At 45.4% G+C, this 22,718-nt stretch overlaps 1 protein-coding gene across 3 annotated transcripts in view; it reads left to right on the forward strand.

Annotated features, from left to right (window-relative positions):
* Nucleotides 1-3,098: 3,098 nt before the first annotated feature.
* Nucleotides 3,099-22,718, forward strand: part of KLHL6 (kelch like family member 6) — a gene marked incomplete at both ends in the record, with an annotated part of 53,778 nt that continues 34,158 nt past the window's right edge. For 2 of the 3 annotated variants that reach the window (XM_082839661.1, XM_082839660.1), the window contains one exon: nucleotides 3,105-3,391. In XM_082839661.1, coding sequence (XP_082695787.1) covers nucleotides 3,105-3,391 — 287 coding nt within the window. Of the gene's footprint in view, nucleotides 3,392-22,718 lie in introns of all 3 variants that reach the window. The other variant, XM_082839659.1, reaches the window with a different exon arrangement.

Here is a 22,718-nt window from a genome sequence, read left to right on the forward strand (position 1 = left end):
GATGAGGAACAGCAATACCTACTTCAGAGGACTACTGTAAGCGTTAAAAGAGATAATGGTTGGCAAAGCCCTTGCTTCTGGTAGGTGTTCTATAAATGGTGACTATGTTACTATTATTATTGTTAACTTTTTTATTGTCAAACAAAGCATAGATATAGAAAGTGACACATAGGGCTTCCCTGGTTGCGCAGTGGTTAAGAATCTGCCTGCCGATGAGGGGGACAGGGGTTTGAGCCCTTGGCCGGGAAGCTCTCACATGCTGCAGAGCAACTAAGCCCATGTGCCACAACTACTGTGTTCTAGAGCCGGCGAGCCACAACTACTGAAGCCCATGTGCCACAACTACTGAAGCCTGCACACCTAGAGCCTGTGCTCCGCAACGAGAAGCCACTGTAATGAGAAGCCCGCGCACCACGAGGAAGAGTAGCCCCCGCTCGCCACAACTAGAGAAAGCCTGCATGCAACAAAGACCCAAAGCGGCCAAAAATAAAATTAATTTAAAAAAAAAGTATTCTTCAAGACTTGTTTCTATCAGTATAATTTGTGTTAGGGAAGATGGTTGACTGGGGTCAGAAGGGGCAATCCCTGGCCTTAGGCATAGAGATCTTCCTTGAGTACAGCTACCCATTTGTATGGGGACAGAATCTGTTCCTTACAAACATCATAAAGCCAACTAGCTTAGTAAGATATAATTAGATAGTTTTCTCAGTAGTAAAGCTTTTGCCAGTGCTTTGTATATTTTTCTGCCTGGTAGGAAAATAAAGCTTCCACAGAACAGATTTATTTTGCTTGTATCTGTAGAGAATATTTACAAGTTCATGCTGAATCTCAGAACATATCCAGGTTGACATAGATGCACTGATTGTGTTTTTTAACGTTTCTGCTAAAATCTAATCATAGATCTTATCACACTCATGGTACAACTCTGTGTGTGCTTGCTTACTAGGAAAATGGAGGGTTTGGGGGGAAGACAGCAGTTATCGGCTTATGTCAGGGGATGGGGTGGGTGGGCTTGCAAGGTAAATATATGGAACACTATGAGGGAACTTGGTGAATAGGATCTACCATGAATGAAGAATTGAGTTATATTCTTAATTTTGGTGTTTTGGGGGGTGGTTGGATGGAGTTGGATTATGGCCAATGTTGTTTATAATCTGAGAGGTTCTAGAGGACAAAATGCCACGAGAGGCATCGGGTCATGTGTTGTCCTCAGCTGTACTGGAGAGCATAGTTAGAGTCACGGAGGTGCAGTTCTGAGCTCTTCCCTGCCCAGGCCTGCAGGAGGAGTTCGGATTGTGCGTGTCCTTGTGGCAAGCACAGGGGGATAACTGTACACCAGCCCACCACCCTCTTCTGTGTTAACAGGTCCTGATTGTGTTCAGCTATCAGATGGCTATTCCTTGATCTTGGGGGAGGTGGACTAGTCCCAGTGCATGAATCATGTTTGGTGCAAGGCAATTGTGGTACTCAATTTATATTTCCTGGTGTTTGGTCTGAGGTGGCCAAGTGACCTAGGAAAAGTGTGATGGGGATTTTAGGAAATAATTTTCTCTATGATAAAAAGAGAGATGGAGGAGAAGAGGCCTGCCCCTTTCCATCCCGATTTTGGACCAGGGTTCTGTGAAGACATGGTGTTTGGTACTGTGCCAGCTATTATGTGACCATGAGGGTACACCTTTATCACACCAAGGGTGACAGAGTGAAAGATGGGAAAATCTTCTGTCCTTGATGACATCACTGAGCTTCTGGATCAACCTGGGACTCCACACCGCTAGCTTCTTATAATATGAGACTCTTATTGTTTAAACCACTTTTGATGGGATATTCTGTCATTGAAGCCAAAAGCATTTTTTTTTTGGATGCACGCGCAGCTTGTGAGATCTTAGTTCCCCAACCAAGGATTGAACTTGTGCCCCCAGCAGTGGCAGTGCACAGTCCTAAGCACTGGACCACCAGGGAATTCCCAGAAGCCAAAAGCATCTTGATTGACAGAGCTCTGGATGAAGAACAAGTGTTGGGAGAATATCAAAGGCCCCAATTTTAGGAGTAAGTATCCATGCGTAGAAGAGAAGAAGAGCTGAGGCAGAACTGGGACTCTGGGAGAGGCTTCAGTCACCACTGGCAAGGACAGACAGTTGGGCTCCTGCTGATCAGTTTCCTTAGCTATAAAATGAGGAAAGTTATATTAGTGCCACTGGGTTGTTATAAGCTTAAAAATACCTTAACTCCTATACATTTCCTAGGATATAGCAGGAGTTTAATAAAAGACAGTTATTTCTATTTAATGGAGACCTACAGAGGCAATGAAAATACTTCATGATCCACTACTAGATGCATGACCAATAGATGCTGGGTGAGGTCAGGCCAATTTGAGGCTTCCTAGGGCCATCTGGTGTCGACCTACCCTGATTGGTCTTCTAAGAGAGAAGACCCTGGGGGTGGAGTTTCTGGAGACCATTTCTTCTCTGCCCCCAGAGGCATATCTAAAACAATAGACATTTTGGGGGGAAGGGGAACATTAATATTTGCCATGACATTGTTTTCCCCTGAGCAGGGAGGAAGACAAAGACAGATGACATGCAGAGCTGATAGAAATGAGAATGCCAAAGCTAAGTGGGTTTTCCAAGGTTCCCAAGGGACTGGTCTGGGGCACATCATGGGGTCTCAGACTCCTGGGAGGAAGGAGGAGGAGGGTTTGGAATGTCCCCTGCCCATCCCATCATTGACACCTTGGGATACAGAAGCACCAGAAGTATGAATGTAATAACCAGAACCAGAGGCTTCCTGCTCACGGATGTGAGGGGGGTGGGGGAGGTGGACTGAAATAGCCACACAGCACTAACAGCAGACTCTGAGAAGCCACTCCTTTTCACTGGAGTGGCTTCCTACACAGCCTTCTAAGTAATTTCTAAGCTTGTGATGATTACAGAAAGAAGAAGAATAGAAGTTACTGGCATTTGTAGTAACAGGATGAGAAAGTGCAAGACTTCCTGTTATGTGTGTGTGACAGCTGGTGATAAGTGGAGGGCCCTGCACAGGAAATCCGCTCAGCTTCTGCAATGTGACCTGCCTGAAACTTGGGCACTTCTTCAGTCTGGATGTTGATGGCAGGACAAAGGGGCACCTGGACCATGGACAACGTGGTAGAGAAGAGTTTGGAAGGGCCCCTGGCACCTTCTATAGATGAGCCCTCCCAGAAAAGGGGAGACCTGGTAGAAATCTTAAATGGGGATAAGGTAAAATTTGACGACACTGGACTCTCCTTAATTCTGCAGAATGGCCTGGAGACCCTCCGAGTGGAAAACGCTCTGACAGACGTCATCTTGTGTGTGGACATTCAGGAATTCTCCTGCCACCGCGTGGTGCTTGCCGCGGCCAGCAACTATTTCAGGTCAGCACGCCTAGACCAGAGTCAGATTGGGTGCAGGTCATCAGGGAAATGTGTATTGATGTGAGAGCCCAGTGTAACTAGTTGGCTGTTGCATTTACGGTTTGTATATTTATTTCTGTTTGTGTGTCTATTCAAGATTCCAAAAAGGAAGCTATTAAACTTTAAAGTTTAGAATTTAAGTCATATTAAGAGAGCTTGCATCATTTAAGGGTAATGTTTATACATTATGGTGAACCTTAATGTGTATATGTCTTTGTTCCAGAGGGTGGAAAATTACCAAAGTTATGGGGATTTTCCCCCCACCACCTGACTAGTGTGTTGGAAACATAATGCTGTCTTTGTTCACCAATAGATGTAGAGAAAACAACGTGGCCACTCAAAGTTATCCAATGATCTGCTGAAAATTAGCGGCTTCTGTTTAAGTGCAGTGAATGGGTAGGAAGGGAAAGCAGTTACAAAGGTGCTTTAGAAGTGAGAGGCCACTAGTTACAACAAATTCAAGGGATCTGGGTTCCATCCCACTCTGCCCCTTCCTGAGCCTCTGACTTGAGGCAAATCACTTAATGCTCTGAGTTTCTGTTTTGTCATATGTAAGATGGGGACAATAATGCTTACCTCTCAGGATTATTGTGATAATTAAATATGAGAGGGAAAAGAGTCTCACATAGTGCCTAGCATCTCGTAGATGCTCAAAATATCTCTGTTGAAATTCTTCGCCTCATTCTTCTTAGTTCATCTAAGAGCTGTGTATCGGGCAAAAGCTTGGGGGTAGGAATGTGGGAGAATCAGGAACCCAGTGAATTCCGCTGGATCCAGAGTTCTCCAGATCGATGTAGACATGGTGGGAACCAGTCCCCAAGGGAAATGTGGAAGCAAAAGGTACTTGGAAAACTTGAAAAAAATACTCTTGTAATTCTTCTTAATAAGATTCTTCTTAATTCTTTGTTCTGGCTGAGGAAATTAAAAACTATTTACCTATGTAAATATCATGGAAGGTATTTTATTTTTTCATTTTTTGATATGCTTAGGAGAAAATCTTTGGAATTCAAAAAGCAAGGTTGACAGATTGTTGTGGGACTGATTAGGTACCGTATGTATACGAGGCAAGAGGTTATACGGGTTTGTAGGAAGCAGGGCCTGCTATATGCCAGACAGACAGTTATCTGATTTTATTTTTGCAATAGCATAATGAAGGTGGCTGATACGCCCTTTTACAGATGAGGAAATGTAAACCCAACATTACATATCTAGTCATTGCTGGAGCAAGGATTGGGCACATTCTAGAAATTTTTGTTTTTATTGCAATACAAACTGCCCCTAGATTGGAGGCTTTATTCCACAAGAAGTGTATAAAAGGTAAAGTGTAGGCACGGCCATAACACTGGGTTCACATAGATAAACACATTATTCACTCTACCAATATTGATCATATGGTTTCACATTGATCACAACCCCTTTCAGAAATGAATGAGAGTCAACTTAGCTGATGTGTTGAGCACTCACTTTCAGGTTTAATCTTTTTATTTTGGGTCACTAGAAAACTGCTATTATAAACTATATACCCGATTAGCGATTTCATTCGCTGCTTGACCTGGCTATGAAGCAGGACCGCTGGCTGTGTGCTCTTAAGTACATCAATGCTGTCTCCAGTCCTGGGGTTTCTCAGTCTAAACAGAAGGTGTTTGGGCCCAGGTCCTTCCAACCCTGCTGATGTAGGGTGCTTAGGGAAAGTGTGTGCCAGCCCCAGAGGCAGCAACGGGCAACGAGAAGTTGGAGGCGGCCATGCAGTGCACGTGTCTGCCTGTGGATGAAGAGTCTCTTCCCAAATTGCGTGGTTATGAAGGGAAATTCCTTCCATTCTCTTTTGATTCTCATTTTGGTATTTCCAAGGTGACTGTCCTCCTATAATGACCACAGTCCTGGAGACAGGATTCATTTTTCCGGTACTACTGTTAAAAATAACTTCTGTTGTTGAACACTTACTGTGGGCCAGTCCCTGTGCCGCCTGTGTCACATACACTGTCCCACTTAATCCTCATGACAACCCCCCTGAGGTGGGGAGTTGTCTCCCCATTTCCAGATGAGGAACCAAAACTTGGAGTGTCTCAGTTAACGCAGTGCCCAAGTGGGATTTGGACCTAGGACTGACATTAAGTCTGACATTGCCTCACCGCCTGTCTTGCTTTGTTTCTAAGATTTTGAAAAGGGTTGGTAGCCAAGTTCCTCTTATGCTCAGACTTTGAAAGGGCAGAGAGTCTGCTCTGTCTGAGAAGCTTCTGACATAGCCCTCTGTGCTCTGGAGGGCCTGAAGCTGGTTGTAAAATTATGTAGGGTTTTTTTTCTTTATTCATTGAGAACATAAATATTTTCCACTAAGTAAACCATAGTTTATTTAACCAATCCTCTATTGATAGACATTTGGATTGTTTCGAATTTTTTGCTATTATAAACAATGTTATAATAAATAATCTTATACGTCATTTCATATGCATTCAGGAGTGTCTGGGGGTGCATTTCTAGAAGAGGGTTTGCTGCGTCAAAGAGAAATGTATCTGCTGTTTTAATGGATATTGCCAGATTCTTCTTAATAGGGGTTAAATAATTTTGCAATCCCCATGGCTTTGCCAAAAGAGGATGGCATCTAATTTTGGGGTTTTCCCCAATCTGATAGATGAGAAACAGTATCTCAGGTTAGTTTTAATTTGTATTTCTCTTATTTTTTATAAGGTCAAACATCTTTTCATATGTTTAAGGGTCATCTGCAGTTCTATTTCTATGAACTCTCATTTCATAGCCTTTCAAACTTTTATTTATATCTTTTTTTTTTTGCGGTACTCGGGCCTCTCACTGTTGTGGCCTCTCCCGTTGCGGAGCACAGGCTCCGGACGCGCAGGCTCAGCGGCCATGGCTCACGGGCTTAGCCGCTCTGCGGCGCGTGGGATCTTCCCGGACCGGGGCACGAACCCGTGTCCCCTGCATCGGCAGGCGGACTCTCAACCACTGCGCCCCAGGGAAGCCCCCTCATTTATATCTTTTTCAATCAAAATTAATTTTTATCAAAGTACTATGTACAAGTAGTTAACAAAGAGTCAAATAGTATTTAAAGGCTTATAATGAAAACCAAAAATTCCTCTTCACTTCCTCCACCCTTCAGTCTTGGTCACTAGAGCCCACCATTTTCAAAATTTAGCTGTTTCTGTTTCTTCTGGTATTATATTTATATTTCTATAAAATACTCTTATACTGCTCTTTCTTCATTTCTCAGGGTTAGACATCATTTATTAATTTTCTAGTAGGTCTGATAAGGATTTAGCACTTATACCTAACTCCCTTCCTTCCCCTATCCTCTCTCAATATAATGTTATCACATTTTTCATACATTTGGATTAAGAGTTTACATTATATCTATGAAAACATTGTTTCCTGTTGAGCCAAACTGTGCTTTATGATTACATTTTCTTTCTTGTAAACCTTCTTGTCTTTCCTGAAGTTAATAACTCACTCTTTTTTCCATTTGCTTAGTTTTCGGGGTATCTTTTGCTCACAGCCTCTCCACAGTGATCTTTCATGTAGTCCAAATGCATCAGAGGATCTACCACTTCTTTATCTTATCACTTCCATTACCCTATACAGCTTCTCTGAACCTGCTGCCCAGCTGTTGTCTAGCTGCATGTGTAACCACGGTGGCTGTAAATAGGAACTATATTAGTAACTCAGACAATGTAGTTCCCTTTGGGGGCCTATTTAAAAGCCTGCAATGGAATGAGGAATCTGGGCAAACACGTAGAGTTGAGGCTGAGAAAAGGGTGAGGGGAAATAAAGCTTAGAAAAATCGAGGGAAGCACAGATTTAACACTTATAATAATATTTTTTAAGTGTATAAGATTACTAGTGTCTTTTATAAGATTGCTCCAAAGCTGCCATTTGTGTTTTGTCTCTGGACAGGTCCCCAGATCAAAGTCATTAGAAGGGCTTGTGCATCCTGCATGCAGGGCCCCACTTCCCAAATGATCTCCATTTAAGCCAGTGGTTCTGTCCATTTGCAGGGGAGCAACTCACTGCAGAATATGGCACATTCTGACGTTGACCCATGAGGGCAACCATGCTGTGATTCCCAGGGTTGGCAGAGGGAGGGGGGTAGTGCTGATGTAGGGAGGGGTCACCAGGCTACTCAGTCCTACGTGATGACTGGCTCTTCCTCCATGAATATATAAGCTTCCAGGCTGAGGCTGTCAACAGCAAGCTCCTTTGTTGCTGCTCCTTGGCCCCTGCCTTGCACCTCAGTACCTCAGTCTCTGGGTCTGGTTTCCTGAAGCTATGATAAGGGGACTTTAACCACTAGCTACAAAAATCAAGCACAAGGCCAGGAATGGCAAGGGTATTGTGGGCACAACCTATGAATAATTATTCTATATTAACCAATTACTGGATGACAGAAAGGGGGGCAAGAGGCTACTCATAATTTCTGTTTATATGTAATCCTTTGCATTTTCTCCATAACGACATAAGATATCTAGAAAGGAGCCAGTAATTGCAGGTGATAGAATAAACAAGGATGAGTTACAGCCATCTGGGTCTGGATTGAAAATCTGGCTAATGGCAAAAACATTGAGGATTGCTACTGCCACAGTGGGTACTGCTGATGAACTCAAATGGACTGATGATCGTACTTGGCATTGACTGGCACTGGGTTCTGTATTTTACACTTCAATATTGTCCTTTTGGCAGAACCAATACGGTGGTTAATATTTAAGTACTATATATAGGTCTATAATCTCTTATCTGCAGTTTCAAAATCCCCAAAGTGCTGAAAACGGAAAAGTTTTTCGTAATTTATTAGATGGCCAAATCCAACTGGAACCCCACTCATCTCCTCTTCTGAACCGAGAGGAGGCTACTTAGAGTCTTTATTATTTAACTTAGGACAACTATTCATATATTCACTGCTGAGGTGCTAATGTGTTCGATTAAGGAGTGCTGGAGGTACCATGTAGTATTCATGATATGGTAATAGCCAAACAATTCTGGATGCCAGAGCACATCCAGCTGCAAGATTTTAGGGGTAAGGGATTATGGAACTTGCTGATAAAGTTAATTTTCATTTTGGTGTTGTTCTTCTACCTTTTTTCATCTGCATATTTTAATATACTTGTAAACATAGTTTATGTATAATTTGCATCTTGCTTTGCACCCTTTTTTTCTTATAACCTTTCCCCCATAGTGCTCCATAGTTTTCATAACTACTATTTATTTATTTATATAGCTACCATTTTTAACAGAAGCATAATAAGAAAATCTTTCATCGTGAATATAGGTTGCTTCCAAAATTTTGTTTTTATAAAGTATGTAGTAATAAACACCTTGTATTAAGTACTTTTCACAGCTTGGAAAGTGGAAAGGCTAACATTTTTTTTAGCATTCATTGCATGCCAGGAACTTTGTTGGATTCTTTTTCACTTCGTTTAATCTTCACAATGTTGGCAATTAATAACGACAAGTAGGTAGCATTGTCTCCATTTCACCCTCCAGAGAATTCACTTTGCTAGGAAGAACGGTTTCCCTACTGGGATCCAAACTGAAAACAGACCTCTCCACTGGGCAGAAATATGGCTGTTAGGACATTTCCTGTGCATGACCATTAACTCCCCTTCCCTGCCGTGCACTAGTGTGGTCTACATAAGCTGAAAATGAGGAGAAGATGTAAAAATTATTGCCTCTGTGTGCTTGCACACACATGCACAGGCAGGATATAGTAGGAACACTCACCCAGTTTGTGTCTGGGGGCTGAGCTGACAGATGCTGGTAGCAAAGACCCAGCATGCCTTAGGGTACTGGCCTGGGTCAAAGGGCTAAGTGAGAAATCAGGAGGCAGGTCAGAGTGTGAGGTGAAGAGACAGTATGCTTTCAAAGTATAGGATCTCAAAAACCTGTGGGACATCATTGGGGCTGGAACCAATAGCTGTTGATATAGTGCAAAGAACACTATCTTAAGGTTCTGTCACTGGAATTTGAGTCCAGACCCTGCCCTTTCTTGGCTGTGCAAATGTTGGAGGAATTGTTTGGCTCCTCTGAGGCTCAGCACCATTATCAACAATACAGTGAGGCTGGGCTTCCTTGGTGGTGCAGTGGTTAAGAATCCACCTGCCAAGGCAGGGGACACGGGTTCGAGCCCTGGTCCGGGAAGATCCCACATGCTGCATTGCAGCTAAGCCCATGCGCCACAACTACTGAGCCCGCACACCTAGAACCTGAGCTCCGTAACAACCGCAACAAAGAGTAGCCCCCGCTTGCTGCAACTAGAGAGAGCCTGCGCGCAGCAATGAAGACCCAACAGAGGCAAAACTAAGTAAATAAATAAATTTATATAAAAAACAAACAAACAGAAAAACAATACAGTGAGGCTAATGATTTGTGTCTACCTATCCTGGGGAGTTATTGTGAAATACACATAATAAAACAGATTCACTCATAAATTTATTCGCCTAAACATTTTATGCATGGTAATAAGTCATATTTCTTAGTTCCAAGGAATAGAAATCAATTGGCTCTTTTGAGAAGGGGATGTAGGTAGGTAACTCACAGAATCCTCCAGAAGGCTGGAGTACCAAACTCAGAAAACAGACAGGAGCAAGGGAGGCCAGGCAGTGGCCAGGACCACAACCTAAAGCCACCTAGAACCCTTGTGGGGAGGACTCCCTTGCTGCTGCAGGACCTCGGAGGCCAATGCTAGCACGGCTGTGGCCCCTGGCACTGCTGCCACTGCAGTCTCGGGAAACTGGAGGCTGTGCTGCTTCTGTTGCCTCGACCAGAACAGGTTTTCCTCTGTTCCTGCCTTTGCACCACCAGCTCCCAGTTCATAGCCTGGTGTTGGTTTAGCTGATTGGTCAAGTCTGAGTTACACATGTTAGGGTATTAACTGTGACAAGCTGGAAAGTGAGCATCGGACTTTGCAGCTTCTAGATAGGGAAGTGGCTTCTGCCACAAACTACATCTCATTCAGAGGGAGATTTGCCACACCTCAGGAGGGTCTCAGATGCTGGGCAACCAAAAATTGCCAAGGGTCCATTATATGCAGCGACTATGTGACAGGCCTGCATCAGAGGCAGAATAGGGCTTAAAGTAATATGAGATAAACAAGTATTAGGGAATTCCACTGCTCTTGTCACGTATGCATCAGAGATAAGGATTCTGAGATCCTAGAAGACAAGAGGACAATTACTTGCACTTTCCTTCCTCCTCTCCCTCCAAATTGTGGGTAGCCCTGGGCATACCTGTGAGAGTATATGGCATCATCCATCATATATGGACTAGAATCAGGCTGAAAGTGTGAGCTACCACTGCAGTAGCTGGCATTCAGCACACCCTGTAAATGTTTGACATGAATAAAAACTTGATCTTCCTCCTGCAGATTCTGTCACTAAGTGGCATCCTGGTCAGAGCAGGAAGTCCTCAAAGAGTTGGGAGGCCATTGCACAACTTTAGAAAAGGGAAGGATGATAAAGTGTGGTCACCATAGGAAAAATTAGAAGGAGCAGTGAGAACATCTAAATGCTTCAGAATGTTGTGGATTCAATAGGTCACTCATGTGACCATCTGGACACAGATGTGCTATGCCTACAAAGTGACTCCTGCAGACCTTTCTTAGGATTGGAAGATGCTGGGCAGAGGTTGCTGCCTTAGGGCAGAAGTGCAATCAGGTCCTTTGAATTTTCAATAAAATGTAAGCTCTGTCATCTCCACCCTGGTGTCTAGAGCATATGGATCTTCTTTCAATCAAGAACAGAAAAAAATATTCTTCTCCAGTTGTTTTTTCTTACATCTTTATTGGAGTATAATTGCTTTACAATGGTGTGTTAGTTTCTGCTTTATAACAAAGTGAATCAGTTATACATATGCATATGTTCCCATATCTCTCTTCTCCAGTTTTGAATAATGTTCCGTGTAGCATTCAACTAAAACACAACAGAGAAGTACTTTCATCATTTACATCTTAAGTTCTGAGCTTTATCCCTGCATCAAGTACATGGATATGTAACAGTCTCTTTATGAAAATGCCTTTACAGAACTCAATTCTACTATAGTAAATGCCAAACAGTCCCTGAGAAGAGATGGCCAGATGCAGAACATCTGTGTTTTTGGTAAAACCTCCTTGGACCTCACCATCCATCTCATTGCTCAATGTTCCCGAATTAGTCAGCATTCTCTTGGTTGCAAGGGATAGGAACTCAAAATCAAACCAGCTTAGGCAAAAGAGGAAGGTATTTGGCCACATAACCAAAGCATAGGAAGGGCCGGAATGTAGCAGAGCCCAGGAGGAAGAGGAACAAAGTCCTTCAATGCAGTCAGGGAGATTTCTTCCCATCCATTTGGCTTCTCTCTCAGGTAGGATTACTCAGGTTGCACTTCTGCCTCATGATGGGGAATTTGCCTGTTGGCAGCTCTGAGACTCAATTCTCCCAGCTTTTGTTCTAGGGATAAACTGAGAGGCTAGCTTCAGTTTGAAAGTCCCCAGGAAAGACTGATTGGCTCAGCTCCATTCAATTACCCAGTCCTAGACCAATCACTGTCAGGAACATGGGGCACAATGGTCAGCCCAACTTAGCTCAGGAGTCTACTGTTGGACAAAGAGGTGAGTGTGTGTGTGTGTGTGTGTGTGTGTGTGTGTGTGTGTGTGTGTGAGACACAGAGAGAAAGAGAGATGTCTATGAAAAGGTGAGAGCTCCTACTTGAGCCACATAGTTTGAGTGGGACCTGGGTGGGGAGAAGAGCATTTTCCAGAAAGAGGAGGAGGGGTACTGGACAAAAGGAAAAATAAATTTCCATTAAAGACGGATAACAGATCCTGGCTTACTTTTTAATTAGCCAACTTGTTATACTTCTGTATTTGCTTTGGCTGTCAGGAAGCTCAGTGCACCAGCTTTCCTTAGCCTAGGTTTCCGTGATGTATTCTCCTCCTACTTTAATTCCTTAGTTCTTATCTTCTTTCTGTTGTTACTGTTTTATTTTATAATACCTCTGCTGCTTTAGTATAAGCTGTCTCAAGTTCTTTTGGAGAAGCCATTTCTGTATAAAGATAAATCCCCATTGCTATGAAAGAATATCATCTAGCCAACCTATATGTCCTCTGCCAGCTGTAAGGATTCTTTTATTCTTTTAGTACATGTAACTTTTATGGAAAGCTTCAAGGCCACAATAATTGCAGGAGCGCTGACACTGTTATGACTTTAAAACACAGGGACTTCCCTGGCGGTCCAGTGGTTAAGACTCCTTGCTTCCACTGCAGGGGTACGGGTTCCATCCTTGTTGGGGAGCTAAGATCCCGCATGCCATGCGGCCAAAAAAAAAAACCACACAGTCAAACCAAAAGTTGCATCATAGCTTTTTCTGAGGAGACACTCAGGGATCTATAAAAATTAATGATCAGCAGCTTTGCATATAATGGTCCAGGTCTTGGGTCAAGTAAGAGCTGACTGGCATTCAAGAGATCACATCATGAAGAGCGAGCTCAGGCTTGCAGGGGGCTGGTGTTGGGGGAATTAGGGGAGGAGCAGATGCCTGGTGAATAATTCCAGGAAGGTGAGGTTGGTGGACACAGCACACAAAAGAAACAGGACAAAGAGAATGGAGGGGCTTCCCTGGTGGCGCAGTGGATGAGAGTCCGCCTGCCAATGCAGGGGACGCGGGTTCGTGCCCCGGTCCGGGAAGATCCCACGTGCCGCGGAGCGGCTGGACCCATGAGCCATGGCCGCTGAGCCTGCGCATCCGGATCCTGTGCTCCGCAACGGGAGAGGCCACAACAGTGAGAGGGCCGCGTACCGCAAAAAAAAAAAAAAGAGAATGGAGATCAGGAAATTTAGGAAAGTTCTCAAATGACTGGCAGTATCCTTAAAGCTTAGGATAGCAGGTTGGCTTGGCAGACGATGTCTATTTTACAGATGACCCCGAAGAAGGAGCGAGGGCGAATTCTTAGTAATTGCTGTGAAAAGCTGCACTCCTACTACACTTCTTCGTGTACCACTAGTGATCTGTAGGCCTTTAACTGAGGAACACCGGATCATATAACCTCTCTTAAGGTGCAAATATCTGGGGGTTGGGGGCACAAAATATTAAGCTTTTAGTACTATGGTGTTGAGTGGGTTTAGTGAAATTCCACCCACTTACCCATTCATGTATTCATTCAACTGGCACAAATTTATCAAGGCCAGGCACTGAGTGTACAAAGATGAATGAGTTATGGTTCTTGCTTGACTTCGAAATCACAATAAGTTGGAAGAGAGAGACAGGTAAATCAGTGTTTCAGTACTGGGTAATAAGGGATATGATAGAGCTCTGCTTATGGAAGGGGCATGAAATTGTTACGGACCCTTTAGAATCGTGCCCCAACAAGGGTCTTCCTGCCTGATGTCGCTCGTGCCCATAGAACGAGACCGAGTTTGGTTCTGAAGCAAAGGAAAGGTTTATTCTTTGATCAGAGAATGAAGAAGTGCCAGCTGGCACTCTAGAGCACACACTCTCCCGAGAGGCTGTGGGTGGGGCTGCTTTTATAAGGCTCTCCTCGGAGGGGAGGGTATCGAGTTCTCACTGGGCTGGCGCAGGTGCGCTGCCCACACTCCGAACTGCAGTGCAGGGCACAGCATCTCTGCACACGGCCCACCGCCCTCTTGAATGGCGGTGTTGAGCGCAGCGCTTCTGCTCACAGTCTGGGAGCTGAGGTGTCCAGCCCGGTGCTTCTGCCCAGGGAACTCTAATCTGATGAGTTAGGTGCAAGGCCTCTGCACACGACCCCCTACAGGCAAACTAAGCACAAAAGAAGACGTTAGACCTTATCTTATCAGCTAGATTCCATCTTATTTTTCCCTGGGGACCCCAGTGGGCTTTGCCAGTGACAGAGTCAGACTGGAGAAAAAGCAGTCAGCGAAGGCTTCCTGGAGGAGGTGATATCTGAGCAGAGTTTTAAATGATGAGTGGGCATTGGGCCAAGGGGACCAAGAAAAAGGGAGAAAAGGAGCAGTGTTCCAGGCCAAAAAAAGCCACATCTGGGAAAGTATCATGCAGCGTAAGGACAGGGACCACAGGTAGAAATTAAAGTTGGAGTAAAGAATATGTGTGGACCAAGAAGGCCAAGAGAGATGGGCAGGGTAGGATAGCATGAAAAATTTGTTGGGTTAGAATGGAGAGTGTGAAATGTACCTTATAGGAAGTGGGAAGACAGGGAAGAGTTTTTAATGAGGAGAGGGATCCAACCTCTCTGTTAATCCTTTGGGCGGTGATGTGGAGGCCCTGATAATCTAGGGAGACCCTCAGGTGATTGCAGAAATTACAGGTAGAGGAAATGAGGTCGGAATTAAGGCTGAGGCAGTGGGGATGGGGAGACAGTCTCAAGTGACATTCTGAGTCCTCTCTAAGGGCCCTCAAGGCAGCCAGACAACAGAGAGCTGGACAGAAAGGAGCGGGGCAGCACTGGCTGGTGAGAAGGGGAGGAAGAAAGCAGGGCTGGGGGACTGGAAGACAAACTAAACTGGAAGACAAACCATACTTCTCTGAGCTTCAAGACTGGAAAGAGACAGAGAAGGCAGGGTAATTTTATCAGTCCTCCACCCACCCGTGCCACCCCACTGTAGAGCCAAACCTGGAAACAGAACAAGTAATTTCTTTCTTTCTTTTTTAAAGACTTGTTTATTATTTATTTATTTATTTGCTTTATTTTTTTGGCTGCAGCGGGTCTTAGTTGCGGCACGCGGGATCTTCGTTGAGGCATGCTGATCTTTCGTTGCGGCGCATGGGCTCTTTGTTGTGGTGCATGGGCTTCTCTCTAGTTGCAGTGTGCGGGTTTTCTCTCTCTAGTTGTGGTGCGCGGGCTCCAGAGCATGTGGGCTCTGTACTTTGCGGCACTTGGGCTCTAGTTGAAGCACGTGAGTTCAGTAGTTGTGGTGTGCGGGCTTCTCTCTAGTTGTGGCGTGCGGGTTTCTTCTCTCTCTAGTTTTGGCGTGGGCTCCAGAGCACGTGGGCTCTCTAGTTGAGGAGCATGGGCTCAGCAGTTGTGGCACACAGGCTTAGTTGCCCCGAGGCATGTGGGACCTTAGTTCCCCAACCAGGGATCAAACCCACGTCCCCTGCATTATAAGGCAGATTCTTTACCACTGGACCACCAGGGAAGTCCCAGAACAAGTAATTTCAGAGTAACTCAAGCTCTGAACTTTTGTGTGTGTGTTTTTAACACTTTGAGGGAGAACACACCACAGCTATTAAAATCTGTTCCCCTCTCTTATCCACATCTCTGATCGCTGCTGGCTTTTAGGATATCTTTGTATGAATTTTAAAAAGTCTGTCTGGGTGGACCAGTTAGAAATATGTGCTTCTTTCCCTGGGGACTGTTGCTGTCCACATCAGGGCTCAGGACTTGGTGAGTGCAGACTGGATGTCAGCCCCAACTCTGGCCCCGTCTGGGCAGCTCTGAGGGTAGCCCAGCCTGAGGTAACTCCTCCTTTGCCTCTTGCTTCAAAACTCCTCTCCATCCCCAGCTTGAAGGTCTCCTTTCGCCCTCCCACTTTCCTCTGGATTCTGTGTCATAAAAGCCCAAAGAACAGGCCTGGCAGTCCGGATTCCTCTGTGGCAGCTGGTGGTGGGAGAAGTCTGGAACACATTTATGATCATCTTTGCCCTGTCACAGTAGGGATAACTTTTAGGACTGGGGAAGCCTCAACATTTGAATACCTTGGAGTGAGGATTGGGACCAGTTCGCATGTTTTTAAGTGGTCAGAGCCAGGGAACGCTCAGAAAAATCTCTAAGCAGAGGCTGATCCTTGATTTCTGGATAATGACATGGAGGCCATAAGGAAACCAACGTGGGGTACTTGGTGGGGGGGTGTTGAGATGGAAAATGTTTGGAAAAAGAGAGTGACAAGGAGCCTCCAGGGCAACAGCCTAGTCAGGGTGTGACAGTGGATAGTAGGCACAAATGTTGACTCCCAGACTAAGGGAAGTGAGAATCAGAGCAGACCTCATTGAAGGGGGTTGTGAGGGAAGCGGTGTTTCGTTAGCAGAAGCCAGGTTTCACCTTTGGGCAAGGAAGTGGAAGATGTGCAAAAGCAAATTAAAGTGAAGAACAACCACCATGTTTTGTAATATAAAATCTCAGGTAGGAAGGCTTAGGATAAACACCATGGGCTTGGGGTTCTGATTTAGAAAATCACTGGAAAATATAGTTCTTCACACACATACTTTGCTCCAATCAATTGGTCTTGGAGGTCCTTGTTATTTATTCTCATGGCAGTTAGAGGAGAAATGTGGGTTTGGAGACAAGGGGAGTCCACTTGGCCTACAGGAGCAAGTATAGGACTGAGCTGCACGTGTAGCTTCCTTTTCATCCATCCATCCATCCAACAAATGTTGAGTGCCTACTGTGGGCCAGTAAATAAGAAGTGAGAGAGAAGTAAAATCCAACCCTTGCCATTAAGATCCTCATGAATCTAATAGAGGGAAAAGACACATTAAAAATAGGCCCTATAGAGTGTACACAGAGAGTCCTGTCTGCAGCCCAAAGCTGTTGATGTAAACAGAGGCACATGTTGGAAACTGCTAGCTATTGATACATCATGGGATGGGGAAGTGGGTGCACAGATCAGACTGTGAAGAGCCTTGTATAGCAATGTTGAGAGTACTTTAACGTTTCTTTTTCTGGGCACTTTTTATTTAGTCTTCTTTAGCATTTGGTCCCAGTTTTTATTCAGGATTTCTCTTGTCCAGTTGTGTCGGTCAGGACTGTGCATTGCAAATGGCAGATATTCAGTTCCAATTGGTTCAAGCATATAAAAAAAGAACTTATTTGCTCACATGATTTAAAAGTCCAGTGGTATTGGTTTCAGGGTTAGTTGGACCATTGTGCTCATATAATGTCATCAGGGCTCAGTTTCACAGTCTGTCTCTTGTCTCTCCTTTGTGTTGGTCTCTCTCTCTCAGGGGGGTCTTCACACATGGAAGCAAGAAGGTCTCCAGCAGCTCTGAACTTTTATTTCTCTCAGCTCAGCAACTGCAGTGGGAAGAGAGCTTCTCTTTCCCAATAATTCCAGAGAAAGTTCTGGAATTGGCTTCAATTGGACTGGCTTCTTCCTGGGCCCATCTGTGACCCAATCACTGTGGCTTGGGAGACATCCTACCAGACTGGTATTGCAGGAGGGGTCGTTCCCCAAAGGAAAATCTGGTTCCTTCTCCTAAAGTGATTAGGAATGATGTTGGACAGCCAAAGCAAGAACTTCCCGTTATGTCTTTGTGGCTGAATCATTGCTGAATTCTGGCCACAAGCATTTGCTGTGACTGATGTTGAGCCTGTCTGACCTTGCAGGTCAGTACGAGCCCTTCCTTCTGTCACAAATTTGGATGGGCTGAGGCCATCCACGGCATGCAGAGGCCTCAGCAATGGTTCAGTAGGGCTGAGAGGGACTCTGATTCTATAGAAACATGGCTGGCGTTCTGGTTCCCTAGGGGTACATGTTCAGCATCCTTGAGGAACGGTGAACTTGGGCAAGGAGCTTAGTAGAGGCAGTTCTTTTGAGGTCTGATGATGTTTAGAGTCAGGCGGGGGCAGCTCTGGGGTTCCAGCTCGTCTGTCAGCTTGGAGCAAATACTGAGCCAGCAGCTGTGAATTCAGGGAGCTGACTCCAGGCCCCAGAGAGAGACAACAAAGTGCTGTTACTCATGTCTCTGGAGTGGAAAGAGAGATGCCCATGAACCTCCCAATCCTCTGAAGGCATCCCTCCAGGTGTGTGAGATTCGCATGTGCACAGCAGATTAAGAACAGGGAATTGTGCACTGTTTGTGACTATAGGGTTTTGCCACCACATCCTGTTTCAGAACTACTAGATCTAATGAAATGTGTTACTTGAATATAAGCTGCAGGGGCTCTGTATAAACAGCTAAGTTAGAGAAAGACTTAAGAGGCCAGGACAAGACCTGCTTCCATCTAAAACCCCACCAGGTTGGGAAGTAGAAGAGGAGTACTACCCCCATCCCCACTTCCAATTTGGGGGCCAGCCCTAGACCTCATGGAATTCTAGGAGGGCTGGATCTCAGAAGATGAGCATCTACAGGGAGGGAAGACTTTCAAGGACATGTCTGTCCCAGAACCACAGCCAGTTTCCTCGACCTGGACCTTTGTCCAATCTCCTCATTCTCAGGGTGAGCCAAGGGGAGCTGGGTTGGAAAGTGAGGTGACCTCCCTCTAGGGCATTGGTTCTTAAACTTTGGTTTGCAAAACAATTATGGGCGGGGGCCGGGTGAGCCAGATAACGTTCATATTCCCACTGCTAGAGATTTTGATTCAGTAGGTCTAGGGTGGGTGAGGTTCAGAATTCTGCATTCTTAGCAAACACCCCAGGAATTCTTATGCAAGCTACCCATGGAATATACTTTGAGACCCACTGTCCTTGAGGTTGGAGTGTCTGCAGGCCAAGGATGTGGGCAGGACTCATGTGTTGGGACAGGGTCTACATGGTAGGGCTTAGGGAACAGCTTGAGGTCAGAAACTTGGCTGAGCCAAATGCCTACATACATCCTTTGTTTAGGAAATGGCAGGTGGAAGGTTTGGTGTCTTCAGCTTAGAGGTGCTGGGGGACTATAGTGATGTCATCCCTTGCTAGGTCACCCTTGCATCTGCTGACTCCCTGCTTCCTTTGGAGTGGAAACCCCTTTGATTGGCCATATTGGGTTTATATCCAATAATCCTTTCTTAACAGTATAATGTTCATTGAGCAGCACATGATTACTAATTTAAAAATATTTTTAGCCAACATATACATATAGACATATGACCTTAAGTAGAATTTAACTCAGTTTGCAACCAGTGTTAGAGCTATTTCCAACCCTGAATACCTCACTGATGCAGAAGAGTTAGCTCCTGGTATGAACGGGATGGCGAAGGGATTAGAAGATGAACAGAGCAGGGGTCAGCATGGGGGGAGCTGGTCTAAGAATGAGAGAGTGGGGGTGGTGGAGGTGAATATTTGTTTATAGGACTGTGATTGGGGTTAGAGGTTCAGGAAGCAGGAAGTTCAGTGGCAGGTGTGGAGGCCTGGGGAGGGGGTGGGCCATAGCGAAGCTGGGCTGTTGAAAAATCCTGAGTGAACGACATTTAGAAACTGTTGGAGCATCAAGAACTCATTGAATTTGTGAGTGGAAAGTTCTCGTGTGGGTGTGTCCACTTTAAGCTCCAGGCCCTAGACTCGGTTCTCTATGGGCAGCCTCTTCAGCCTCATCCTTCAGAGAGTGTTTGATAATTCTTGGAGGTGCAGATTCCTGTCAAAAGCAAACACACGAGGGCTATAAGCCCAAGTTCATTCATTCATTTATTCTCTCTCCAGATATTTACTGAGTCTCTACTAGGTTCCAGGCACTATTCTAGCCTCAGGGATATAGCATTGAACATGGCACAACCCCTGCCCTCACTCAGCTCACATTCTAGCAGGGAGACAATTATTAAACTTGCTAACAATAGATGTGTAATATAATTTCAGGTTGTTACAGGGTTATGAAGAAAAACAAAAGAGATGATGTTAGAGAGTGACTGTCTTAGACTGAGCATCAGGGATGGTCACCCTGAGGAGGGGACATCTGAGTAGAGACCTGAATGAAGTCGGGAGTGAGGTTGGCAGAGCTTGGTGGGGAGCGAAGCCCAGGCAGAGTGATGGGGCCATGGCCTGACTTCATTCCAGGAGACTATTGGGCCCATGGCTGTCTTCATGGCTGTTGTGGGAGATGAGCTCTATTTTGGGATTGGCACTGACTCACTGCTGAAGTATTGGGCAACTGACTCCCTACTCTGAGATTATTTCTAACTGTAAAAAGAGGATCTTCATAGCCACCTCTGTTTTACAAGAATCTCATGAGACTTGGTCAGTGTCTGTCTAGAAAATATTGTTATTACACAAAAATTTTATTTACCTCCTGTAAAAGCTAAGGGGGAAATGGTTAGTAACTAACCCAGTTGTGCTCTTGGGGAGCAAAATGCGGTCTGGTTCACTCAGTGCTGACACTTAGTTTGACCCCCTAAAAATGGCTTTGAATTACTGCTGATTTTCTTGATTTTAGTGCACTGGTGAGCTCCAGATTAAGAGCCCAAAGTCCTAGGTTCTTGTCCCCATTCTATTGCTGACAACCTGTAGGGTTCTAGGCAATTCACTTAACTTTTACCTCAGTCTATCACCTATAAAATGGGTATAATAATCAAAAGAGATGGTGCTGTTTGCCCTACAAAGGCTATACCCATAAATGTGAGAGATTACTGTTATTAAAGTGGAAACCTAGGGATGGCCCATTTTGCCCAGGGGGTCCCAACTTTGCTAAAGTGTATCCATGGATCTCCTAGAGAGCAGCAGGAGGCCTAGGAGTTTGGTCTATGAGAAATATGTAGTTTTCTCCTTAGTTTCATGTTATCTGTGTTCAGCATGGTGTCTGGGGCCCAGGAGAGTTTATTTAGGTGGCAGAAAATCAGTGAAAAAGTCTCAGAGGAAAGCAGAGAAATGCTGGGACTTTGGGACCCAAACCAGGCCAGAAAAGCCCCAGAGGAAGGACAGTCTTTGGAGCACTTCCTTTCCTCTCTCTCCCATGAACATTTATTGAGCTCCTACTGTGTGCCCACACCATGCTAATGTCTCTAAGTCAGTTTGTGAGCGGCCCTAGCCCTAACTCTATGCTGAATGGTTGGTGCACAGCCGTGCAGGGGCCTGACTGGACCAAGCCCAATGCTGGCAGGTCCCGGCTTGTGAGTCAGAGGGCAGTCGGCTGCCTGCTCCGAGTATCTCCCACAGCCTGCCGAGATTCCTCTGACCTGGTCTGAGACGCCTTCCCTTACTGAGTGCTGGGTATTGTTCCAGCCACTTGGTGAGTGGTAATTATCTTATTCTTCCCAGCAGCTCACTGGGGTCAGGACCATTGTTATATCATTCCACAGAAGAGGAAACTGAGGTTTGCTCCCTTGTACAAAGTCACGTGGTGAGTTAGCGTCACAGCCTAGACAGCCCAGCCCCTCCACCTTCCAAAAGCCAGCACTGTAGCTCTTCTTCCCACGCTCCTCTAGGCTCCTGGAATCATGCTGCTTGTGCACATGCACACCCACACACATCAAAACCCAGAAGGTGGGCTTCCCTGGTGGCGCAGTGGTTGGGAGTCCGCCTGCCGTTGCAGGGGATGCGGGTTCGTGCCCCAGTCTGGGAGGATCCCGCATGCCACGGAGCGGCTGGGCCCGTGAGCCATGGCCGCTGAACCTGCGCGTCTGGAGCCTGTGCTCCGCAACGGGAGAGGCCACAACAGTGAGAGGCCCGCGTATCGCCAGAAAAAAAAACAAAAACAGAAGGGCGTGAGAATTTACCTACTTCTGGGGTGGCCTGTAACTAAGACTGTCACAAGGTTTTGGAGTATCACAGCCCAGCTTCTTTGCCTCTTTTGGGGACAATTCTGGAATGTATTCTCCAGAGGTCCCTTGCAGGACTAGGCCAAAGTGACTTTCTGTATGACTTCTGTTTTGCTTGGCCTCCTCCCCTCCCTCATCTTGCTCCCCCATTCCCCTATAACACATCACTAGCTATTGAGGGTTGGCTTCAGGGGATTCCAGACACCCAGTTAAGTATTGGCTGAGCTGGGCCAGGATGTTATTCAGTGACTGATTCCAAGAGAATTCAGAAGCTGTGTCTAGCACTGACAGCCTGATCAAGAGTCCAAATGATCCCAGAGATCCCAATAATCATGTCACATGGGACCCCCAAAATACATAGGCTTCAGAAGAGCCCCTTGAAGTGCGAGGCATTGAATGAGACAATTTATATACCTATCTCATTTAATATTAAAACATCTCTACTGTAGACTTTTTCAGTTTTCATTAGAATGTTTGAGATCATGCAGATCCAACAAAATTCACCTTTTACTAATTTTAAAATCACATTTTAGGTGAGGGGGTACTTCTAAATTTCACTTTGGTAGGATTCCACTGATATGTTGCCTCAGGTACATGAAGCTTCATTTCACCCCATCATCACTGCCCACCCTCTCCTGCTAAATGTCCTGTTACTCATATATTCATGTACACGACATTCATGTGGGTAACATCCACTTTACCCCCTGAGATGATTGCAGATCTGGGTGACCAAACAGCAGAGTTGATGTTCTGGAGCATGCCGCGGAGCGGCTGGGCCCGTGAGCCATGGCCGCTGAGCCTGCGCGTCCGGAGCCTGTGCTCCGCAACGGGAGAGACCACAACAGTAAGAGGCCCGCGTACCGCAAAAAAAACAAAAAAGACAGGAAGAAGGGCAGAGGGAGACCCAGGGGAGAAGACCTCATG

The sequence above is a fragment of the Leucopleurus acutus genome (assembly GCF_964270905.1).
Source record: "Leucopleurus acutus genome assembly, chromosome: 5".
Lineage (NCBI taxonomy): Eukaryota > Metazoa > Chordata > Mammalia > Artiodactyla > Delphinidae > Leucopleurus > Leucopleurus acutus.